The sequence below is a fragment of the Podarcis filfolensis genome (genome assembly GCF_964270895.1).
Source record: "Podarcis filfolensis genome assembly, chromosome: 8".
Taxonomy (NCBI): Eukaryota; Metazoa; Chordata; class Lepidosauria; order Squamata; family Lacertidae; genus Podarcis; species Podarcis filfolensis.
In genome coordinates, this window is record NC_139611.1 from 44,451,595 (window position 1) to 44,469,502 (window position 17,908).

The following is a 17,908-nucleotide window of genomic DNA, read 5'->3' on the forward strand; positions in this document are numbered from 1 at the left end:
GGGAGGAGGCGGGACGAGCGACCCTGCCCGTCAAGCAAAAACAGCGAATTGCCGGCGGTGCTTGCCGGCTTGCGCAAGCGCGTTGGCGGACGCTGAGCATTCTTGCGCCGCTTCAGGAAGGCTTGGGGAAGTGCGGCGGAGAGGACCGTCCTCGGTTCGGCGAAGGGGCGTCATGGCGGCGACGGTGCAGCAGCAGGGCAGAGTCAGCCTGAAGGAGCAGCGCTACGACCGGCAGCTCAGGTCGGCCTGGAGGGCGAGGAGGAGGAGAACGAGGGCTAGTTGGGCGCAGCGCAGGGGGAACGGCCGGCCTCGCGTTGCCACTTGTAGGGAGGCGGGTTGGGCAGGGGCTTGGAGAGGCTCTGCCAGGGCAGGATCCTTCCTTGGCTGTTTCCTAGGGGCGCCCCCAGGATGGTCCAGTCGCCGCTCAGGGGACTCTCCTCGGCGGCACCGGAGCCAGGACGCCCTCCATCTCCTCCCGCCCAAGGCCTCTCTCTGTTGGCTAAGCCTAGGGCTTAAAAACAAAAGCGAAGAGCTCCCTTAATAAACTTTTACAAAGGCAGTGTGGTCTAGTGGTTACAGCGGTTGTTCAGGACTGGGAAGACCCAGGTTCAAATCTCCCATTGACCATGGAGCTCAGTGGGTGATCGGGGGCTTCTTACGCTGGACAGGTGCACCCCACCTTCAGCAGAGATCTCTCTCCTTCCTATGCTAGGTATACATCTCAGGGACTCGCTTCACTTTTAACAGATGCCTCTTCTTCCCTAGCAAGTTCTAGTGTATCTTTTATATTGTTCCCAGCGACAGCCAAAAAGCCTCTGACCCAAAGGAGCACTTTGCTGTGTGTGCAGGTTTAAAGCTGTCTGTGTACCCTGCTTCACTGGCTTGTTATGATGATGGAAGGGGAAGACCTATGTTCACATCAGCCTGAGTTCCTTGGACCTTTAAGCACTGTATAAATATTACAAATAATGCTTACAAACTTCCTTAAAGTGCTCAAAAACCTTACAATATTTTCTAACTTGAGTCTGTTGGAAATCAAGCTTTCTTCTTTTAGCCAACTGTTCTCTCACTCTGGCAGATTTGTATTGTGCTCTTCCTCTGAGGAGTTCAGAGCCACATCATCATAGTAATTCTATTAGGTAGATGAGGCTGGGAGATGGTGCATAGTCCAAGACCACCTAGTAAGTTTTATGGGATTTTGAACCTGGATCTTTCTAGTCAAAGTCTTAACACCTGTAGTCCTCCATAATACATCCCATTATCTCTGATTATTGGCCATGTTGGCTGGGGCTTCTGGGAATCAAGAATCCAACATCATCAGGATAGCTATGTGTTCCCAAGTCTTGGTCTAACACTATAATTACAGTACAAAAGTTTCTGTCCTGTTCCATTTTCAAGACTAGCCACTTCTCATTTCATCTGTTAGTTGTTTTTTAAGATACTCAGTTCCATGCTTATATAAAGAAGCAACACTTAACAGTGATGTTCTGAATTCATCAATGCATCAATTTCTTGTATGTATCCTCTCTCAAAATTTGAATTAGGAATGTTGATGATGCCTGTGTTTTTGTGTTGCAGATTATGGGGTGACCATGGACAAGAAGCTTTAGAATCTGCACACGTTTGTGTGATAAATGCAACAGCCACAGGAACTGAGATTCTCAAAAACTTAGTTCTGCCAGGTATAAATAAAAACAAATGTGCAACTTTCATCGAGTAGAAAAGTTGTAATTTGGTGTAAGCACCATGTTTATTTGTTTCTTCAAGGTGTTGGATCATTTACAATTGTTGATGGGAATCAAGTCACCGGTGAAGATGTTGGCAATAGGTAATGTGTGCACCATAGTTCTGAAAATGAAGGAGTGTGTTTAGGTGTGGGAGGTGAGGTGCTTGCAAACCCGTAGGGACACTGCTGACCTCTAAACTATATGATCAGCAGGTTGGGCAATGTTCTGTCTGTACCAGGCCTATTTCAAAATTACCATTTAAAATACGTGGGAAGAATTCAGTGGGGCTCTGAGGAGCACAGTGGTGTAGAGTGTGGGGCAAGTAAAGATGTGGCTATGCAGAAACAACTGGGCGTGTGCTCTTGGTTGGTCTTTGGCAAGTGAGACTTGTTATAAGCACTGATAAATTAATTGGTGCTTAGAGTAAGCCCCACTGGGACTGACTGGGTCCTGTTACTGCATTCTTCCACTGTCTCAATGTTCTGCTGTTGATAGGGCCATAATCACTTGAATTACAAAAATCCAAAATATTAATTCCAACAAGAACATTCCTATTGGGGAGAGGAAATGTGGTTGGGCTGTTTTCTTGGAGTACATTCCATAAAGTGATATATTTTATTTCCAGAAATGTTTCATCAAGTTAAAACTCTGAAATGTGTGGTTGCTTTTTCTGCTTTTTTTAGTTTTTTCCTGCAAAGAAGCAGCATTGGCCAGGTAAGAAAATATTAAATGTGCTGTATTAGGAAAGTGACTCTGCAGTATTTGAGAGACCACCTTATCTTTTACCTATGCAGTAGGTCACTGTAGTCTACAGGATAACTTCTCCTAAAGTTCCAAAGATCTCAAAAGCCCACTCCACAGTAACTTGGAGCAGGGATTTCAGTATGGCAACCCCTGTTCTATGGAACAAAGATATGACAATTGCCCACTATTTGCACTTTCCTGGACACAACCCACACTTGATATTCACACAAGGTTACATGGATGGCATTGGCAGCTGGAGGAGCATCATGGTTAAAGAGCAAGTCCTGGTTTCAAGCTTAAGATCAGCTCTTTCGTGGTGGCCTCAAACAACCCTTTGGCTGCAAGGGGAATCCCTCCCTTAATTCAGGATGCTACAGTCTACACATGCTGTGGCTGCCTGCCCTTTTCCCTGAGCTGTAAAAGCACCTTCAATAGGGTGATGGGAGGTGACACAGTCATCTTCCAGATGTGCAAAGAACCACCCTCGCCACACTAAACGTGACAGCAAGCCTCACACCCAGATCTGAAGCATTAATGGGAACCTAGGAAGCTGCCTTATAAGGAGTCGGATCCACTACTCCATCTAGCTTAGTAATGTCAACACTGACTGGTAGCAGTTTGCCAGAGTTTCAGGCCTGGAGAGGCTGGGGATTGAACGTGTGGTGTTCTGCGTGCCAAGCCACTGAGGTTACAGCTGTTCCCTTTAAAAACAAACTAAGATTGTAGTCGCCATGGTTCTGAAGAAAGGGCTAATTTAAACAGGAACAGAGGGACCTTCCCTGTACCACGTCAGGACCCCTGAGCCCATTTAGCTCAGTTTTGTCTTCACTGATGGGCAGAGGCTCACCTGGGTTTCAGGAGACACACCTTCTGTCCTACCTGGAGAAGCTTTCAAGGACTGAACTTGGGATCTTCTCCATGCTCTCCCTATTGAGCTATGATGGCTCCCTCTCTTCTCCTCCCCTCCTCCTATGCAGGAGGCCTATCTCGGCTTGTCATTATAATGTATATATGTCAAGGGCTTTGAGATGCATATAAAATCAGGCTCAGCATTATTAACTGGACTTAGATAAGCCATGGTTCCCCTTCCTTCCCTCCTCTGAGGCTCGCTTTAAAGCAGCAAAGCGGACAGGAGCCACCCGCTTTGCTGCTTTAACTGGTTTAGTACAACATTTGATTCAGAATATTTTTTTTCATGTTTTCCTCCTCTAAAAACTAGGTGCGCCTTATGGTCAGGTGCGCCCTATGGAGCGAAAAATACGGTACATTTTTGTTCTGACATGTTTTCCCAGGTGAATGAATGGGTCTCTGCCATGGGTGTCCACTTTGAATTGTTTTAAAAATTACCTGTTGTTGTTTTCTGTCTTATGTTTAACTGTTTTAAGCTGTTTCATTCTGTTTTGTACATTGCCTTGAAACATGTTTATGGGAAGTGATTAACAATAATAGTACATTGGACCCACCTGGTGAAATATATTTTACTTTCTCTTTTATAATAAAGAGATTAACAGTGCAATCTCATACATGACTACTCAGAAGTAACTCCCAATGAGTTCAAAGGGATTTACTTCCAGGTAGGAGTGAACAGAATTGCAGCACATAACTAAATAATATGACTAAAATACAGATAAACAGATTGCAAATTATGTAAGAGCCAATCAGAACCCTTACTAATTCATACAAATGCTTGGAAGGACTTGTTCTAATTAGTTCACTCAAAATTAAGACTTCTTAGCCACCTGCTTGCATGCAAAGGTCAGCATGTTCTACCCAAACAAAACTTTGGTCATTTCCCCCTCTAGCTATGCTAGTTCCTGTGAGAAAGTAGAGCCCACATCAAATTCCTTTGTCCTCTTTTCTCTGCACCACTTTTCATCAGCAGTACATAACCTGACCACTCCATGTGTTGGTAACCTTGAAGCTGGGGTACTGTAATGTGTTCTATGTGGGACTGCCCTTGGATCTAGTTCTTTGTATGTTGATTTAAATGTAAATTCCACCATAATAAATAGTAGTAGTAGTAGTAGTATCAATACGCACCCTTTTCCCTGACAGGGACTCAATGCAGCTTACAGAAAAAAATAAGAAAAGCTAAAAATATGGGGCGGCGAAACAGTCATTAAAAGCAATTAAATGTTGATAGACAATCAAAACTATATATATACAAATAACTGAAATAAAAACAGCACAGCACAGCCATTTCATTAAAAGCAGTCAGTTCCTAAAAACCTTTTGGAACAAGAAAGTCTTCACCTATTGACAGAAGGACGACAAGGAGAGAGCCAACAAGGAGAGGGAACATCCCTCTCTGCATCCCCACCAAACACGCTTGTGAGAGAAGTATGTAAGCATGCATAGGATTGTAGTCATAACAGTCTAATATTTCCAGTTGTTATTTTTAAACAGAACCGAGCCCAGTGCGCCACAGAACTATTACAAGAATTGAATAATGATGTCTCCGGAAATTTCGTGGAAGAGGTTTGTAGCAAACATCCTTGTGTATACTGGAGTGTTGGCAATTGGAAAAGTATAAAAGAGAAGGTTGCATGTGCATGCCATGGCATGCAAGTAGAGAATTACAAGTGAAGGGATATGGTAGCCAAGTTAGCTGAGTTGTGTAGCATCCTGCCTCCTCCACAGCACCCTTTGTCATCACTGTGGAAAGGTCTGATGTGAAAAGGCATCATCAGCCACACTCTAAATAGCAAACCCTGTTCATGTTGTGTGAATTGATATTATAGCAGAGCGTAGATTTACTCCAAAAGTAGGGTGAACTTGGCAGTTGTTAATGCAGCTTTAAAGAGTGTGCATGTGACAGTTAATCTTTGGCAAATTGTGCCATACAGTCATCACTGTTCTGTGCACGGTGAATGAGGTAACTGCTATGTTTATGTGGTTGATGCCTTGATTGATGCTTGAATGTGAGGCACAGAAAATTCCAGGGGTTGATTTGTTCATATCTATAGGATTTAGGAAAATTCTAAATTTAGGGGGGGGGTTAAGTTAACCGTAGTCCTACATATATGTGCATATTAAAAGTAAGTTTGCAATTCATGCACTTAGCCCAATAAGTGAAACTAATGTTTAATATTTCTATGTGTAATTGCTTTATGATCTAATATGTATGTGTCTAATGCATTTTCTTAAGAATCCAGATAAACTTCTGGACAATGATCCTTCATTTTTCTGCCGGTTTAATATAGTGATTGCAACTCAACTCCCAGAGAGGTAAGCAAGAATCAAATTAACATTATCATGTAAAATGCAAATATTCTTTAGGCTTTTTCAGTGAATATGTAAATTACGTGAGAAAGCTAGTGTGTCATCCTTGTTTTTAATGCTTACATCCAATTGATTTCCATTATGTTTGAGCACAATTCAATTTAGTTAAGTTGTGTTTTCCTCTAGCTATTTCCATTCCACTGAAACAAAAAAAATACACACTTGGCTGGGAAATTCACTAGATAGGGGCCAAACTAGATGTTCTAGAAACCTGAGTTCCCTAGGCATTGCAAAGAGTGGAAATTGTGTCCTTGCAACCTTTCTCCCTAGATGTTTTGTCCATAACCGACCCAGAAAATGCATGTCTGGGAACAAAGTGGGGGGTTGCAAGGGGAAAGTGCATAAATTATTTCTACCCTTTGCTTTGCAGCAGAGAAACAACAGTCTGATTTCCCAGTGCTGCATTTGTTTCTAAATGCTTTGTTTGGCCCTAAGGAGATCTGCTGTGGTAATCAACTTGTTAACCTACCAATCCTTATAAAGGAATTCTCTACTTGATTTGTGGCCTGCATCTTGATAATGAAAGGAGTTCAGTCATCTCTATACTCTGATAAAGATTCAGAAAAAGTTGATAAAGATTCAGAAAAAGTTGCTACATTGCTTGCTATTTTGTCATAATGTACTGAAAACAAGAAATTTGAATTATTTAAGATACACTATATCTTGAGGTGCTGGTTAAAATAACTTTTGTGATTGCTTAACTTTATGTTCAACAGAAATATAGGCTGTGGACTGCTATTAAAGAAAAAAAGATTTCTTTTTTGCAATAGAGCAGTCTCTCTCTCTCTCTCTCACTCTGTTCTCTTGATCTGACTCCATATCTTATTATTTTTCAGTACATTACTCAGGCTTGCCGAAGTCCTTTGGAATTATAACATTCCGCTATTAGTTTGTAGGACTTACGGATTAATAGGATATATGAGAATCATTATTAAAGAACACCCAGGTAAGAGATTCATTTAATAATTAAGAGCTTCTCCTATGTTGGGGTAGTCAACATGGTGCCTTACAATTATTGTTGGTTTCCAGCTTGTATTGGCCAAGCCAGTGTAGGCAGTGGGCAGGGATGATGGGAGTTGTAGTCCAACAACATCAGAAAGATACCATGTTGGCTACTTCTGCCTTATAGCTTATACATGCCCATCTTTAAAAATGTTATTATTATTGAATCGTAACATGAAAGATTTTTTGTGGCACTGCAGTGTGTCTCGTAGTGAGTGAACATACTAAAAAATAATAATCTAGAAATGGATTATGAGCATGTAGTTCATCTTGTTGGTAGCAAAATTAGATGTAAAATCTAGTCCCAAGCTGTAGATCTGACCACCTCCACTTTTTATTGTATGCCATTTCTCCAGCAAATAGTAGGTTTTTCCAGAGGGGAAGGGGCATTGCTCAATGGTAGCATCCGCATTGTATGTAGAAGGTTCTAGGTTCAATCTCTGCCATTTCCAGTTAGGTCTGGAAGAAAACCCTGTCTGAAATCCTAGAAAACATTGCCTGTCAGTGTAGATAACACTGAGCTAGATGGACCATGATGATAAATAGCATGTGAAGTTGAATATGTTATCATCAACTTTTCTTTCAAATCAAAATCTCCTTCAATATTTTGATAGTTGTGGAATCTCACCCAGACAATGCATTGGATGATTTGAGACTGGACAATCCTTTTCCAGAACTGAAGGAGCACATTCAGTCTTATGATTTGGATCATATGGAGAAAAAGGTTAGTATAAGCTCTGTGTTCTGTCTAGCAATATGGGTGCAGGCTTTAGAGGCAATCCACACAATCATTTTAAGAGAAGTGGCTTACAGGCAGTAACTAATGCCTACGAAAGACTCTTTTTAAAAATAGTGCTTTGAGTTTGAGACTTTCAGTGAATTCACCTATTCTAGTTTCTGGTTTTATTTTGAAGAATTTAATGCTGCAGTAGAATTCCATGAGATAAGCAGTGTGAGGCCTGTTTGAAGAAAAAATTGCTAAGCATACTTTTTGAACCAGATCCTTCATTACAGGTTTGCTTCTCCATACACTTCCAACATAAGCTTGTTGTAAAACCACAGCAACTAGCCCAAGGAGCATTGAATAGCTCAAAATAACTAAATCATTGATTATTATTTAAGGCTTTATGGCCACACCTGAATGCTGTTGGGATTTTAAACCAGAAGAAAATTCTGTGTCTTCACTAATGGGCAACTTGCAAAGTCACATGCAAACTCATAAAGCTGAGTGGGTTCTTCAGATCTGTTGCACAAATTGGAAGAATTATGCTGCAAGTATGTTAATGACACCTGTTTTTTGAAAGCAGTTCAGTTAATTTATCTGTTTTTGTTGAATGCTGAATTTTTGTGGTGCATTGAACCTGTACTTAGTTCAACAGCTTCCTTGCTTCAGGGTTGCTGTATTCATCTGTTTAAAACAAGTGTAATTTTGCATTTGCAGGAACACAGCCACATTCCATGGATTGTGATCGTATCCAAGTATCTAGAAAAATGGCATAATGAAGTATGTAGACACCATGGTAATATTCTAACATATTGGTGCTTTCTTTTCAGCACTATGGAAATTAAGCTTCCCAAAGAAGCTTAAGTGCTATTATTATATGTTTTAGGACAGAGGCTGCAGTCTGGTGTGTGGCTGGCTGCTTAAATCCTACTGACCAACTCAATTTAAACAGCCAGATTGTGTGTAGAAATGCAGCTAAAAAGCAAACCAGTTGAGTGCTCTCCAGAGATATTTATTTGGAAAAAAAATATTTTTTAAAAATCTGGTTGCATATAGGCAAAGTACCTGCATGGGAATCCCCCCAGGATTCAGTAATACCCTATTCCCTTGTGTTCTCTTTTATCCCTCACCCACCAATTTCAGCATGTAAGTTCATGGGCAGGCAGTTGTTTCAGGCAATTGAAGGTCTGTATGCACTTCCCATATCCCTATTCAGACCCCATTTTCTGCCTCACAAGTTACTTGTGTTCCAGGTTGGCCTGTATTCTGGGGAGTGTGTGGGGGGGGGATAGGGCTCGATTGAACCTTGTATGATTCCGTACCTGGGTGCTGCACCAATACACAACTGTATCAGGCACTTGCCTTGATTTATCGTCTTTGATTAAGCTTGAGATCCTGCTGCTGTTTTTGTTAAACATTGATAATTGCTTTTAATGTAAATGTTAAAACAAGTAAAGATTTCACTTTATATAAATTAAAAAGAACATCAATGCCTGGATAGCTTACCCCTGGTCAGACATAGTTAGAAATATGGAAAATAGTGCCCCAAAGAACAATTTCTGCTATTTGCTGGAACACAGATGCATACTCAATACTCTCTTGCTAGTTGGCCGCTCTTTGTTTTTACATAGTTCACATATATAACTTTTCTATTTAGAACAGTGGACAGATGCCTAAGAACTACAAAGAAAAGGAAGCCTTCCGAGAGATGATTAGGCAAGGTAATGTCAAGCAGGAGCTTATTAGCAATATACCAAAGGTGCAGAATTTTAAAATACATTTTTATATATTAATATGGGGGGCAGGGCGGCTAACCTATGGCCTCCAGATGTTCTTGAACTTCAAGACTCATCAGCCCCAGCCAACATAGCCACTGGTCAGGGATCAGGAAAATTGTAGCATCAAGCGGGTCAGGGTGCTCATGAGTTAACCCAGGACTTAGCACTATATGAATGAGCCTTCACAAGTCTGAGTGAAGCATCAGGCTCTCACACTCTGTCCCCTTTCATCCTCGGTAGTGGCGCCCACCCTGTGGAACGCCCTCCCAACAGATGTCAAGGAAATAAGCAGCTATCCTATTTTTAAAAGACATCTGAAGGCAGCCCTTTTTAAAAATAGTTTAATATTTTAATATTTAATTTAAAAGTTTTAAATATTTAATGCTGTATTGTTTTTAACACTCGATTGGGAGCCGCCCAGAGTGGCTGGGGTATAAATGATATTATTATTATTATATTATCCTGCTGCTGGGTTTAGTTTCACTTTCAAAGAATCTTCGCTTAGCATTGCTTGCAAGCCAGGGGCCCATATTTCAAGCTAGCAGTGCTTAGTTTCTAAAGGAAACCAACTTCAAAATACAGCTTATAAAGCTGTCCTGTTTAAATAATCATTTTGTGTGTGTTTTAAATCAGGATCCCTAGATTGTACACAGCACTACAAAACTAAGCAGAAATCTTCCTCCCAGGGATATGGGAGGTGTGTGAGCAGGGACTTCACTTTGGAGGTTCATCTATGTAGAACTAAACAATGGTTTAGCGTTGCAGCTTTATCTTGAGCTCTGTTGTGCTTTAAGAATACATGTAAAATATGCATAAATGGTATTACTATTTTTTATCATCACCATCATTAATGTATTAATCTTATAAGCCACTATCTCAAGGCAGTTTACATAAAAATGCCCGAAGTATCAACTTTTAAGAGAACCTGACAAAGTCACTTGAATTTTAAGGAGCTAAAGAATAATGAAGATCATCTGTGTTTAAAGTCCTGCTTTTTCTCTTGTTATTAGGAATCTTGAAAAATGAAAATGGAGGCCTAGAAGATGAAGAAAACTTTGAAGAAGCTATTAAAAACGTGAACACAGCTGTAGCTGCTACTAAGGTAAAATAAGATTCCTCCACAGTATTCTAGCCGCATAATTACTGAATCCTTTGTTGGAAAATTTGCTTAAATTTGTTCTCCCCCCACCTTCCTTTAGATACCAGGTTGCATTGAAGACATTTTTAGTGACGATTGTTGTATCACTCTTTCAAAGCAGGTAATAAACACAAACAGCTTGCTACTGTATTCTGCTTATCTAAATAGAAAAAGTTAGTGTGATATTTTTGTTTACCCTTAAGAGTCCACACTTTTGGATCTTGGTTCGAGCTGTAAAGGAATTTGTGGCAAAGGAGGGTCGAGGAAATTTACCTGTCCGGGGCACAATTCCAGATATGATAGCAGATTCTAGTAAATTTATCAAGCTGCAAAATATGTAAGTATTGTCTGTTTTTTGCTTTATATTATATTAAATATTGAATGATAACGCGCGCACACCCAAATCATAGAATTGTAGACTTGGAAGGGATCCCAAGGGTCATCTAGTTCAACCCACTGCAATGAAGGAATATCAACTAAAGCATCCATGGCAGATGGCCATCCAACCTCTGCTTAAAAACCTCCAGGGAAGGAAAGTCCGCCATCTTCTTAGGGACTGTGATCCAATTGGACTAGCAATATCAGCATGGGTGACACGACAGTGTAAGACAGGGTATAGCAGCTGTATAGAAGCACGTGTAGATTTGAATGATTTTTGTTGTTCTTCCATGATCTCTAGCATTTCTTCCTTCAGAGCTCAATAAAAGGGAACCAAATGTGTATTTTCCCCCATAGTATTTTTTTCAGCCACAAACGAATTGCCAATGCACCATTACCTGTAGTTCACTTACAGGGCAGTTCTCAGAAGTAAGTTCTGGGACTACGATCTTTAGAATGCTGCTCGTTCCACTAACTACTTAGCCATAAAGGTATTTGTTCCCTTAACTGTGTTCATGTTCCTGATAAGTGAATTCAAGCAGATGACAATATTGATAGTTTTCAGTGACCGCTTCTCACATGCCTGTTTTGTACAGAGATTCCTGTTTCGGTACAAAAACATATAAAGTAATAATGACCTTCTAAGTATCAATTTTAAAACAAATAGATCTTAGGAAGCTGGCGCAGTCCCTGTCTTTCCATTTGTCTTTGACAATCTGTAACATGAGAATGAATATTGATGTAGATGAAGCCTACTGATTTCTGGAATTGGTCTTACTGAAGTTTTACGTTTTTGCCCCTTTTTAAAAAGATATCGTGACAAAGCTAAGAAAGATGCTGAAGCTGTGGCTAACTATGCTGCCAAGCTGCTCCAGTCATTAGGCAAGGTGAGCTAATGAAAGTTATGTTTTGAATCTTCCTTCTCTTTAATCTTCCTTCTCTAACTTAACATGGAAAGCGGCTCCTATATAATGACCCAATCCAAAGAGCTAATGATCTGTACTCACAGATTTGTACTTGATCGACAGAACTGTTGATAATTGCGAGTAGATTTTTAAAAAAATGATAAATTAACATATTGTGTTGGGATGGTAAAGGTAAAGGGACCCCTGACCATTGGGTCCAGTCGTGGCCGACTCGGGTTGCTGTGCTCATCTTGCTTTATTGGCCGAGGGAGCCGTTGTACAGCTTCTGGGTCATGTGGCCAGCATGACTAAGCCACTTCTGACGAACCAGAGCAGCGTACAGAAACGCCATTTACCTTCCCGCCAGAGCGGTACCTATTTATCTACTTGCACTTTCGAACTGCTAGGTTGGCAGGAGCAGGGACCAAGCAACGGGAGCTCACCCCGTCGCAGGGATTCGAACCGCCGACCTTCTGCTTGGCAACTCCTAGGCTCTGTGGTTTAACCCACAGCGCCACCTGCGTCCCGTGTTGGCATGGAGCCTTTAACTAAAAGACACCACTGTTCACCACTGTTCATGTGACTTTCCTTGTTTCATTGTGACTGGGATGAATGTTACAGCTGTGAAAATTCATGGAAGATTCTAATTCCTAGGAATTGTGTGATGGAGGCATCCAGTAAAGTGTGGACTAACATACTCACTGTCCCAAGGCAGGGTCACATGGTACCAAAGCATCAACTAGTTCCAGTTCCTTTCCTTCCTTTAAACAGAATATGTTTAAACTGCTCCTCACTCCTTTGTTTTTGTTTTTAATTCTTACCTTGCCAGTTCTTTGATTCTTCCTATTTTTTCTGCCTATTTTTTCTTTCCCCCTTCACAGTTAAAAAATAAATAACCCAAACTCTTCCCCCACCCTATGCTTTCCTGCCTTTTTTCTCTTGCTGGCATCCAGTGGGAACAAAGACCAATGTCTTTCTTTCCCTATGGCCTTATTTTCTTTTGTGACGTTGGAGCAGCTCATCCAACAGCAGAAATTTCACCACTAGAAAATCATTACCACATAATACCATTTTTTAAAAAGATAATGCAACAAAGCAGTTTACACCAAAGCAGCAAATTTATATTGAGCATACACTTTCTTAAACACTATCAGTCTTACTGAATCAGGGCAATATTCCTCAATTTTCTTGTCTTATTTGCTACTTATTCTTATGACAATGCGGAATTAGGAGAAAGTGGCTGCTTAATAAGATTATTCTGCTTAAATAAATGTGACTTCAAACATCTAATGAACATTTTAAAAACAATTGTGTTAAGAGAATTGGCATGTTAACATGACACTTTATTTCATAGGCACCAGAATCTATTTCTCAGAAAGAACTGAAACTACTTTGTAAGTATTCATGGTTTTCTCTCAGCTTATACTGTGTTACATTGTCTTTGTTACTGTGTACTTAGTTTTTCACACATGGCTTCTCCATTTTGGCTTTATTTTTGTTAAATAAATCATGACACATGTCATTTATTGTTCATCTGAGGTTGCATTTACCTAATTTTAAGATCTGCTAAGGAACAGATGATTGTTACTATGTCCTGATATGTACAACAGAATTCATAGAGGGTGTACTTTCTTTTTCATATGACTGTATATGCATAAACATTTCTGTCTCTACAGAGTTTTTGGTGTCATTCTAGTGCCTGGAGAAAATCTATCTTTGTTTGAAGCATCTCACATTAGCATTTCTGTGGACCAGGAGGTTCAAATCCTTACAAAGCCACTAGAAATAACTCAGTGAATTTTATATAATTGCCAGGTTTATCCTTTTTTGTGTTTTTTGTTTAAATGATTAGGTTTCAAGGGCTAGTTGTTTTTGTTTTTTAAAAGTGCTATCCCTTCATTACACATACTTTTCTCTCTTATCTTCCTTCCCAACCCTATTTAGGCACTAATTCAGCATTTCTTCAAGTAGTGCGGTGTAGATCTCTTTCTGAAGAGTATGGTTTGAATACTTCAAACAAAGATGAGATCAGTAAGAACATGACTTTATTATCTACAGTCTTCTTTTACTGTGTTTTCATCTGCAGGCAGTGATGTGGAAATAATGACCTGAAAGGGATTATGTCATTCTGTTGTTTCCTTTGTTTCTGCTGTAACATGGAAAATGGAATTGGGATCTTAGTTACGGGGAAATGTGTGACCCCAAAGTAGCTTTGATCTTTGTGCCTTATTATAGATGGGATATGCTAATGGTTACAGCAGTGATGAGGAGAGTGAAAGTGCAACTTGCTTTTGCTATTTCTTGGTGAAAACAAATTTCAGAAATTATTTTGTTACATCTGTAAACATACATGAACCATTCATGCTGACTTAGCAGGGAAAATTCTCAGGGAAAAACCTCAAATGCTAGGCACATGATTAGTCCTTCCCTTTGTTTATTTTAAAACATTTTATCCCTCTTACCACAACGAGCCCAGGGTGAGATATAACACAACAGAACTAAAATACAACGTAACAGCAGCATAGTGATATAAATACATGCAAAGCAGAAAACAAAACAGCCTATAATGAATTAGTGAATTTTAAGAGGGAGAATATTCCACAATTGGGGCTCTACAGTGGAGGCTGTTAAATGGGTTGCTGCATAGCAGATATCATACCTAAGTGGAAACATTAACAGGGCTCCCTCCCCCCTTCCCCACAGATTTTAATTCACCAGCAGGAGAGAAGGTACATATTTAGCTCTCAAGCTGTTTAGGGCTTTATAAATTAATACGAGCATCTTGCCTGGTAGCACATGGGTAGCCATTGTTGCTCCTTCAGGACCAGTGTTAACATCATCCTGGTATTCCAATCTACTCAGTAATAAGGTGGCTGCATTCTGCATAAGCTGCAACTTTCAGACCAGCTCCAAGGGCAGCCCCATGCAGAGCACATTACAGTCATTTATCTGTCTATCTGGGAGGCTTCCAGTGCACGAGTCACTGTGGCATGGCTATCCGTGTCCAGGAATGACTGTAGCCGACAAATCAGCCAAAGCTCTAACAGGCACTCCATCTTGTTGGAGTTCAGTCTCAGCTTATTCAGCCCACCATTGTATCCAAGCCCAATCAAGAACTTGTAGACTACACCTGAGTCAGATGCCAAGGAGAACAAAGCTGGGTGTCATCAGTGTATTGATGGCCCTCAAGCCCCTGGTGGCCTCACCAGTTTCATATAGATGTTATATAGCATGGGAGACATGACTGTATGTTGGGAAATCTCACAGAGACCCAGCTGTTCTCCCTCAAGACTACCAGCCTGAAATCCACCCTGCAGGTTGGAGTGGAACCACTGTGTCTTCTGACACCCAAGCCACAGAGCTGTTCTAGCAAAATACCATGGTTAATTATATCAAAAACTGCTGAGCAATCCAAGGGATGTTACTGAGCTTCATTCCTCCTTTTCTCCTAACAGAGGTCATCCATCTAAAGAGACCCAAGACCATTTTGGTTCTGAAACTGGGCTGGAACCCAAGAATGGGTCTAGATAATCATCTTCATCCAAGAGCTGAAGTTCGGTTGCAACCACCCTCTTGAGCACTTATCCCAGAGCATAGACCTTAGCGAGTAGGCAGTACCTATCACAGCATTTGGGGCCCCAAAGGCCAGTGTTGGTCAAACACATTTATGTCTGTTGACTGTAATTCACAAACCATACAGAGATGTTTGTGTAACCAATTTCTTGTGAAAATGAATTTCAGTTCAGGTGATTTTAGGATTTTTATAAAAGCAATGCAACACTTTTCTTCAGCCTATTGGTACACAATTAACACTATTTTTCCCTTAAAGTTTCCCATATGGATAACCCTGATAGTGAGATGGTGCTGTACTTAATGTTACGAGCTGTGGATAGATTCTTTAAACACCATGGGAGATATCCAGGTAAATTTGATTTTAATATTGCCCAGTTTCCAACACTGTTAGCAAAATATGTGTTTAGTACAATGGATAAATTGAATAAATTGAAATTTTCCGTAAGTGACCCTTGGGTATAACCTTAATAATATTCTGTGTTCATAAATATATAGATTAATTGTGTGGTTGAGGCATATACCATTATTATGCCTCTATATATTTTACAAATTAGATTACAAAGCTTTATTAAATCATTTTAATACAATACAAAGCTTTATTAAATCATATTATTATTATTACTATTGTTATTATTATTAAATCATTTGATTTTTTTTAAAAAATCTTCTCTTACAAAAATTATATCTATGTACAATTTTAAAAAATCATTTCCAGGTGCTTATAATTATCAAGTGGAAGATGACATTGGAAAACTGAAATCTTGCCTCAACAGTTTTCTTCAGGAATATGGATTACCTGTGACAGTGAAGGATGATTACGTTCATGAATTGTAAGTACTATATAAAATAAAAATAAAGTTTTCCTGGGTTTTGTTTTGGTATTACAAATTTTACAATGTTGTTTTTCCTGTGTAGTTGTCGCTATGGAGCTGCTGAGCCACATATGATTGCAGCATTTTTGGGAGGTGAGAAATACTATAATTTTAACCAGTTCTTCTCTAGCTGTACACTTATTAGCACATAAAAAATATTACAGCTTTATATTCTCTTTTTTAACACTAGTGGAAGTTTTTTCACTCGTCTTATTAATTAATTTATGACTCCTTTTACATCCATCTCAAGACAACTTACAGACATACCATAAAACAATAACATAGTTTTAAAAATTATGTAAGAATAATAGAATCATAGATTTGTAGAGATGGAAAGTGCACAATGAAGTGTTCGTTTTGAATTGTTTTTAAACCTACTTGTCAAAATTAAAATGTCTCTGGAATATATAGTATTTGGAATACATGCTATGTAGAATTCAAGATATGAGATAGTAGTGTATTTGACTCAGCCATGATAAAAACAATCTATATCATTTCCAAAACTGAAATATTTCCAATGTGTACACATTGTTCAAGGTAAGAAACATGTTGTAGACTCTGTTTTATGTGATTAATGTGATTACAGATATTATTTAACAAGGTTCATGGGTTTTGCTGTATGCTGCTTTGAAGAGTCTATATATAAAGCAGTATAAAAATGTCCTAAAATTAATAAGTTGTTTGCTGTCTACCACTGAGTGAAGTTGGTTATGGGAATTGTTAAGCTCTATTTTCAGTTCACTGGCATAAAGTGGCAGTTGAAGAAAAACAATTTTGTATTGCATCAATTGAGTTATGAAGTTCTAACTTTGTTCCTTCCTCTTCCAATTACCCTGCTGTTTTACAGGAGCTGCTGCTCAAGAAGCTGTGAAAATAATTACAAAACAATTTGTAATTTTTAATAACACCTACATTTACAATGGCATGTCACAGACATCTGCAACATTCAAGTTATAGGCTAAGCACAGTACATTGTTTAAAACTGGTTGCATTTAATTTGCAGTTTGTTCTGTAAATGATTGCTGCTATATTTGCTGCCAAGTTCCCTTCTTTGTAATTTTTCCTGATTATTAAATGTTCTTCTGAACTGCAATAAATATTTTTATCTTGTATTTTAATAAGAGGCACTGGAATAGATTGACTGTCATCACTATCAACATCGTATTATTTTAGATGTAAGCAGCATTTTTCTTCTGTGTTATTGGGAGTGGGACCCAATACAGACCGTTGCTATTAGCCTGCTCATATCACTCCGAAAAGTGTTTCTTAACCTATGTGTTAAATAAATACCTCTTTGAAGCAAATGTACAGCAAATAATATGGAGTGTTGTTTTCAACGTAAGCTGCTTTTGTTCAGAAAGAGGATTTTTTTAAAAACCAATGAATACACTAACACACAATGCACCTTTGAATATTATTAATATATTAAACTATGAACAAGATTTAAAGCATTCTGGAAGAGAATGTGTAGTAATAGCAATTTTAGAAACTGCTGTTCTTGGTCTTCCCAATATATTTGTTTGACTGCTTCTGCTCCTTTACTTATAGTAATTATTCAGTTGTTAGTATCTGTAATGTTGCTGGGGAAAGGATTAAATATGTTTTCCTGGGATTAGTTGAAAGACTTGGACTTGAAGATGGTTTGTAGAAACATACGTGATCATGTTAGCATTAGTTCCAGTGAATTAGAGGAGACTGCTCAAGAATGGGATTTATTGGCGGTGGGGAATCATACTTGGTAGGTACATTGGTGTTACTTTGTACAAGAGGAGGTGCCCTAGTTTA

General features: G+C 39.3%; 1 protein-coding gene across 1 annotated transcript; it reads left to right on the forward strand.

Moving 5' to 3' along the window:
- Nucleotides 1–80: 80 nt before the first annotated feature.
- On the forward strand, nt 81–17,427 carry NAE1 (NEDD8 activating enzyme E1 subunit 1). The gene is made up of 20 exons (XM_083626495.1): nt 81–240; nt 1,579–1,682; nt 1,768–1,828; nt 2,411–2,441; nt 4,878–4,949; nt 5,620–5,699; nt 6,590–6,699; nt 7,370–7,479; nt 8,197–8,259; nt 9,137–9,200; nt 10,268–10,359; nt 10,457–10,516; nt 10,599–10,732; nt 11,585–11,660; nt 13,033–13,072; nt 13,623–13,709; nt 15,508–15,600; nt 15,967–16,081; nt 16,167–16,216; nt 16,971–17,427. The coding sequence occupies exons 1-20, from the start codon at nt 173–175 to the stop codon at nt 17,078–17,080; spliced, it is 1,620 nt and encodes a 539-aa protein (XP_083482621.1). The 5' UTR covers nt 81–172; the 3' UTR covers nt 17,081–17,427.
- The last annotated feature ends 481 nt before the right edge of the window (nt 17,428–17,908 follow it).

Excerpts from the sequence above, each read along its gene's own strand:
- NAE1 (XM_083626495.1), top strand. The coding sequence starts at position 173 with ATGGCGGCGACGGTGCAGCAGCAGGGCAGAGTCAGCCTGAAGGAGCAG. Across the intron at positions 5,700-6,589 it reads GCAACTCAACTCCCAGAGAG|TACATTACTCAGGCTTGCCG; the intron begins GTAAGCAAGAAT and ends ATTATTTTTCAG. Across the intron at positions 10,733-11,584 it reads TTTATCAAGCTGCAAAATAT|ATATCGTGACAAAGCTAAGA; the intron begins GTAAGTATTGTC and ends CTTTTTAAAAAG.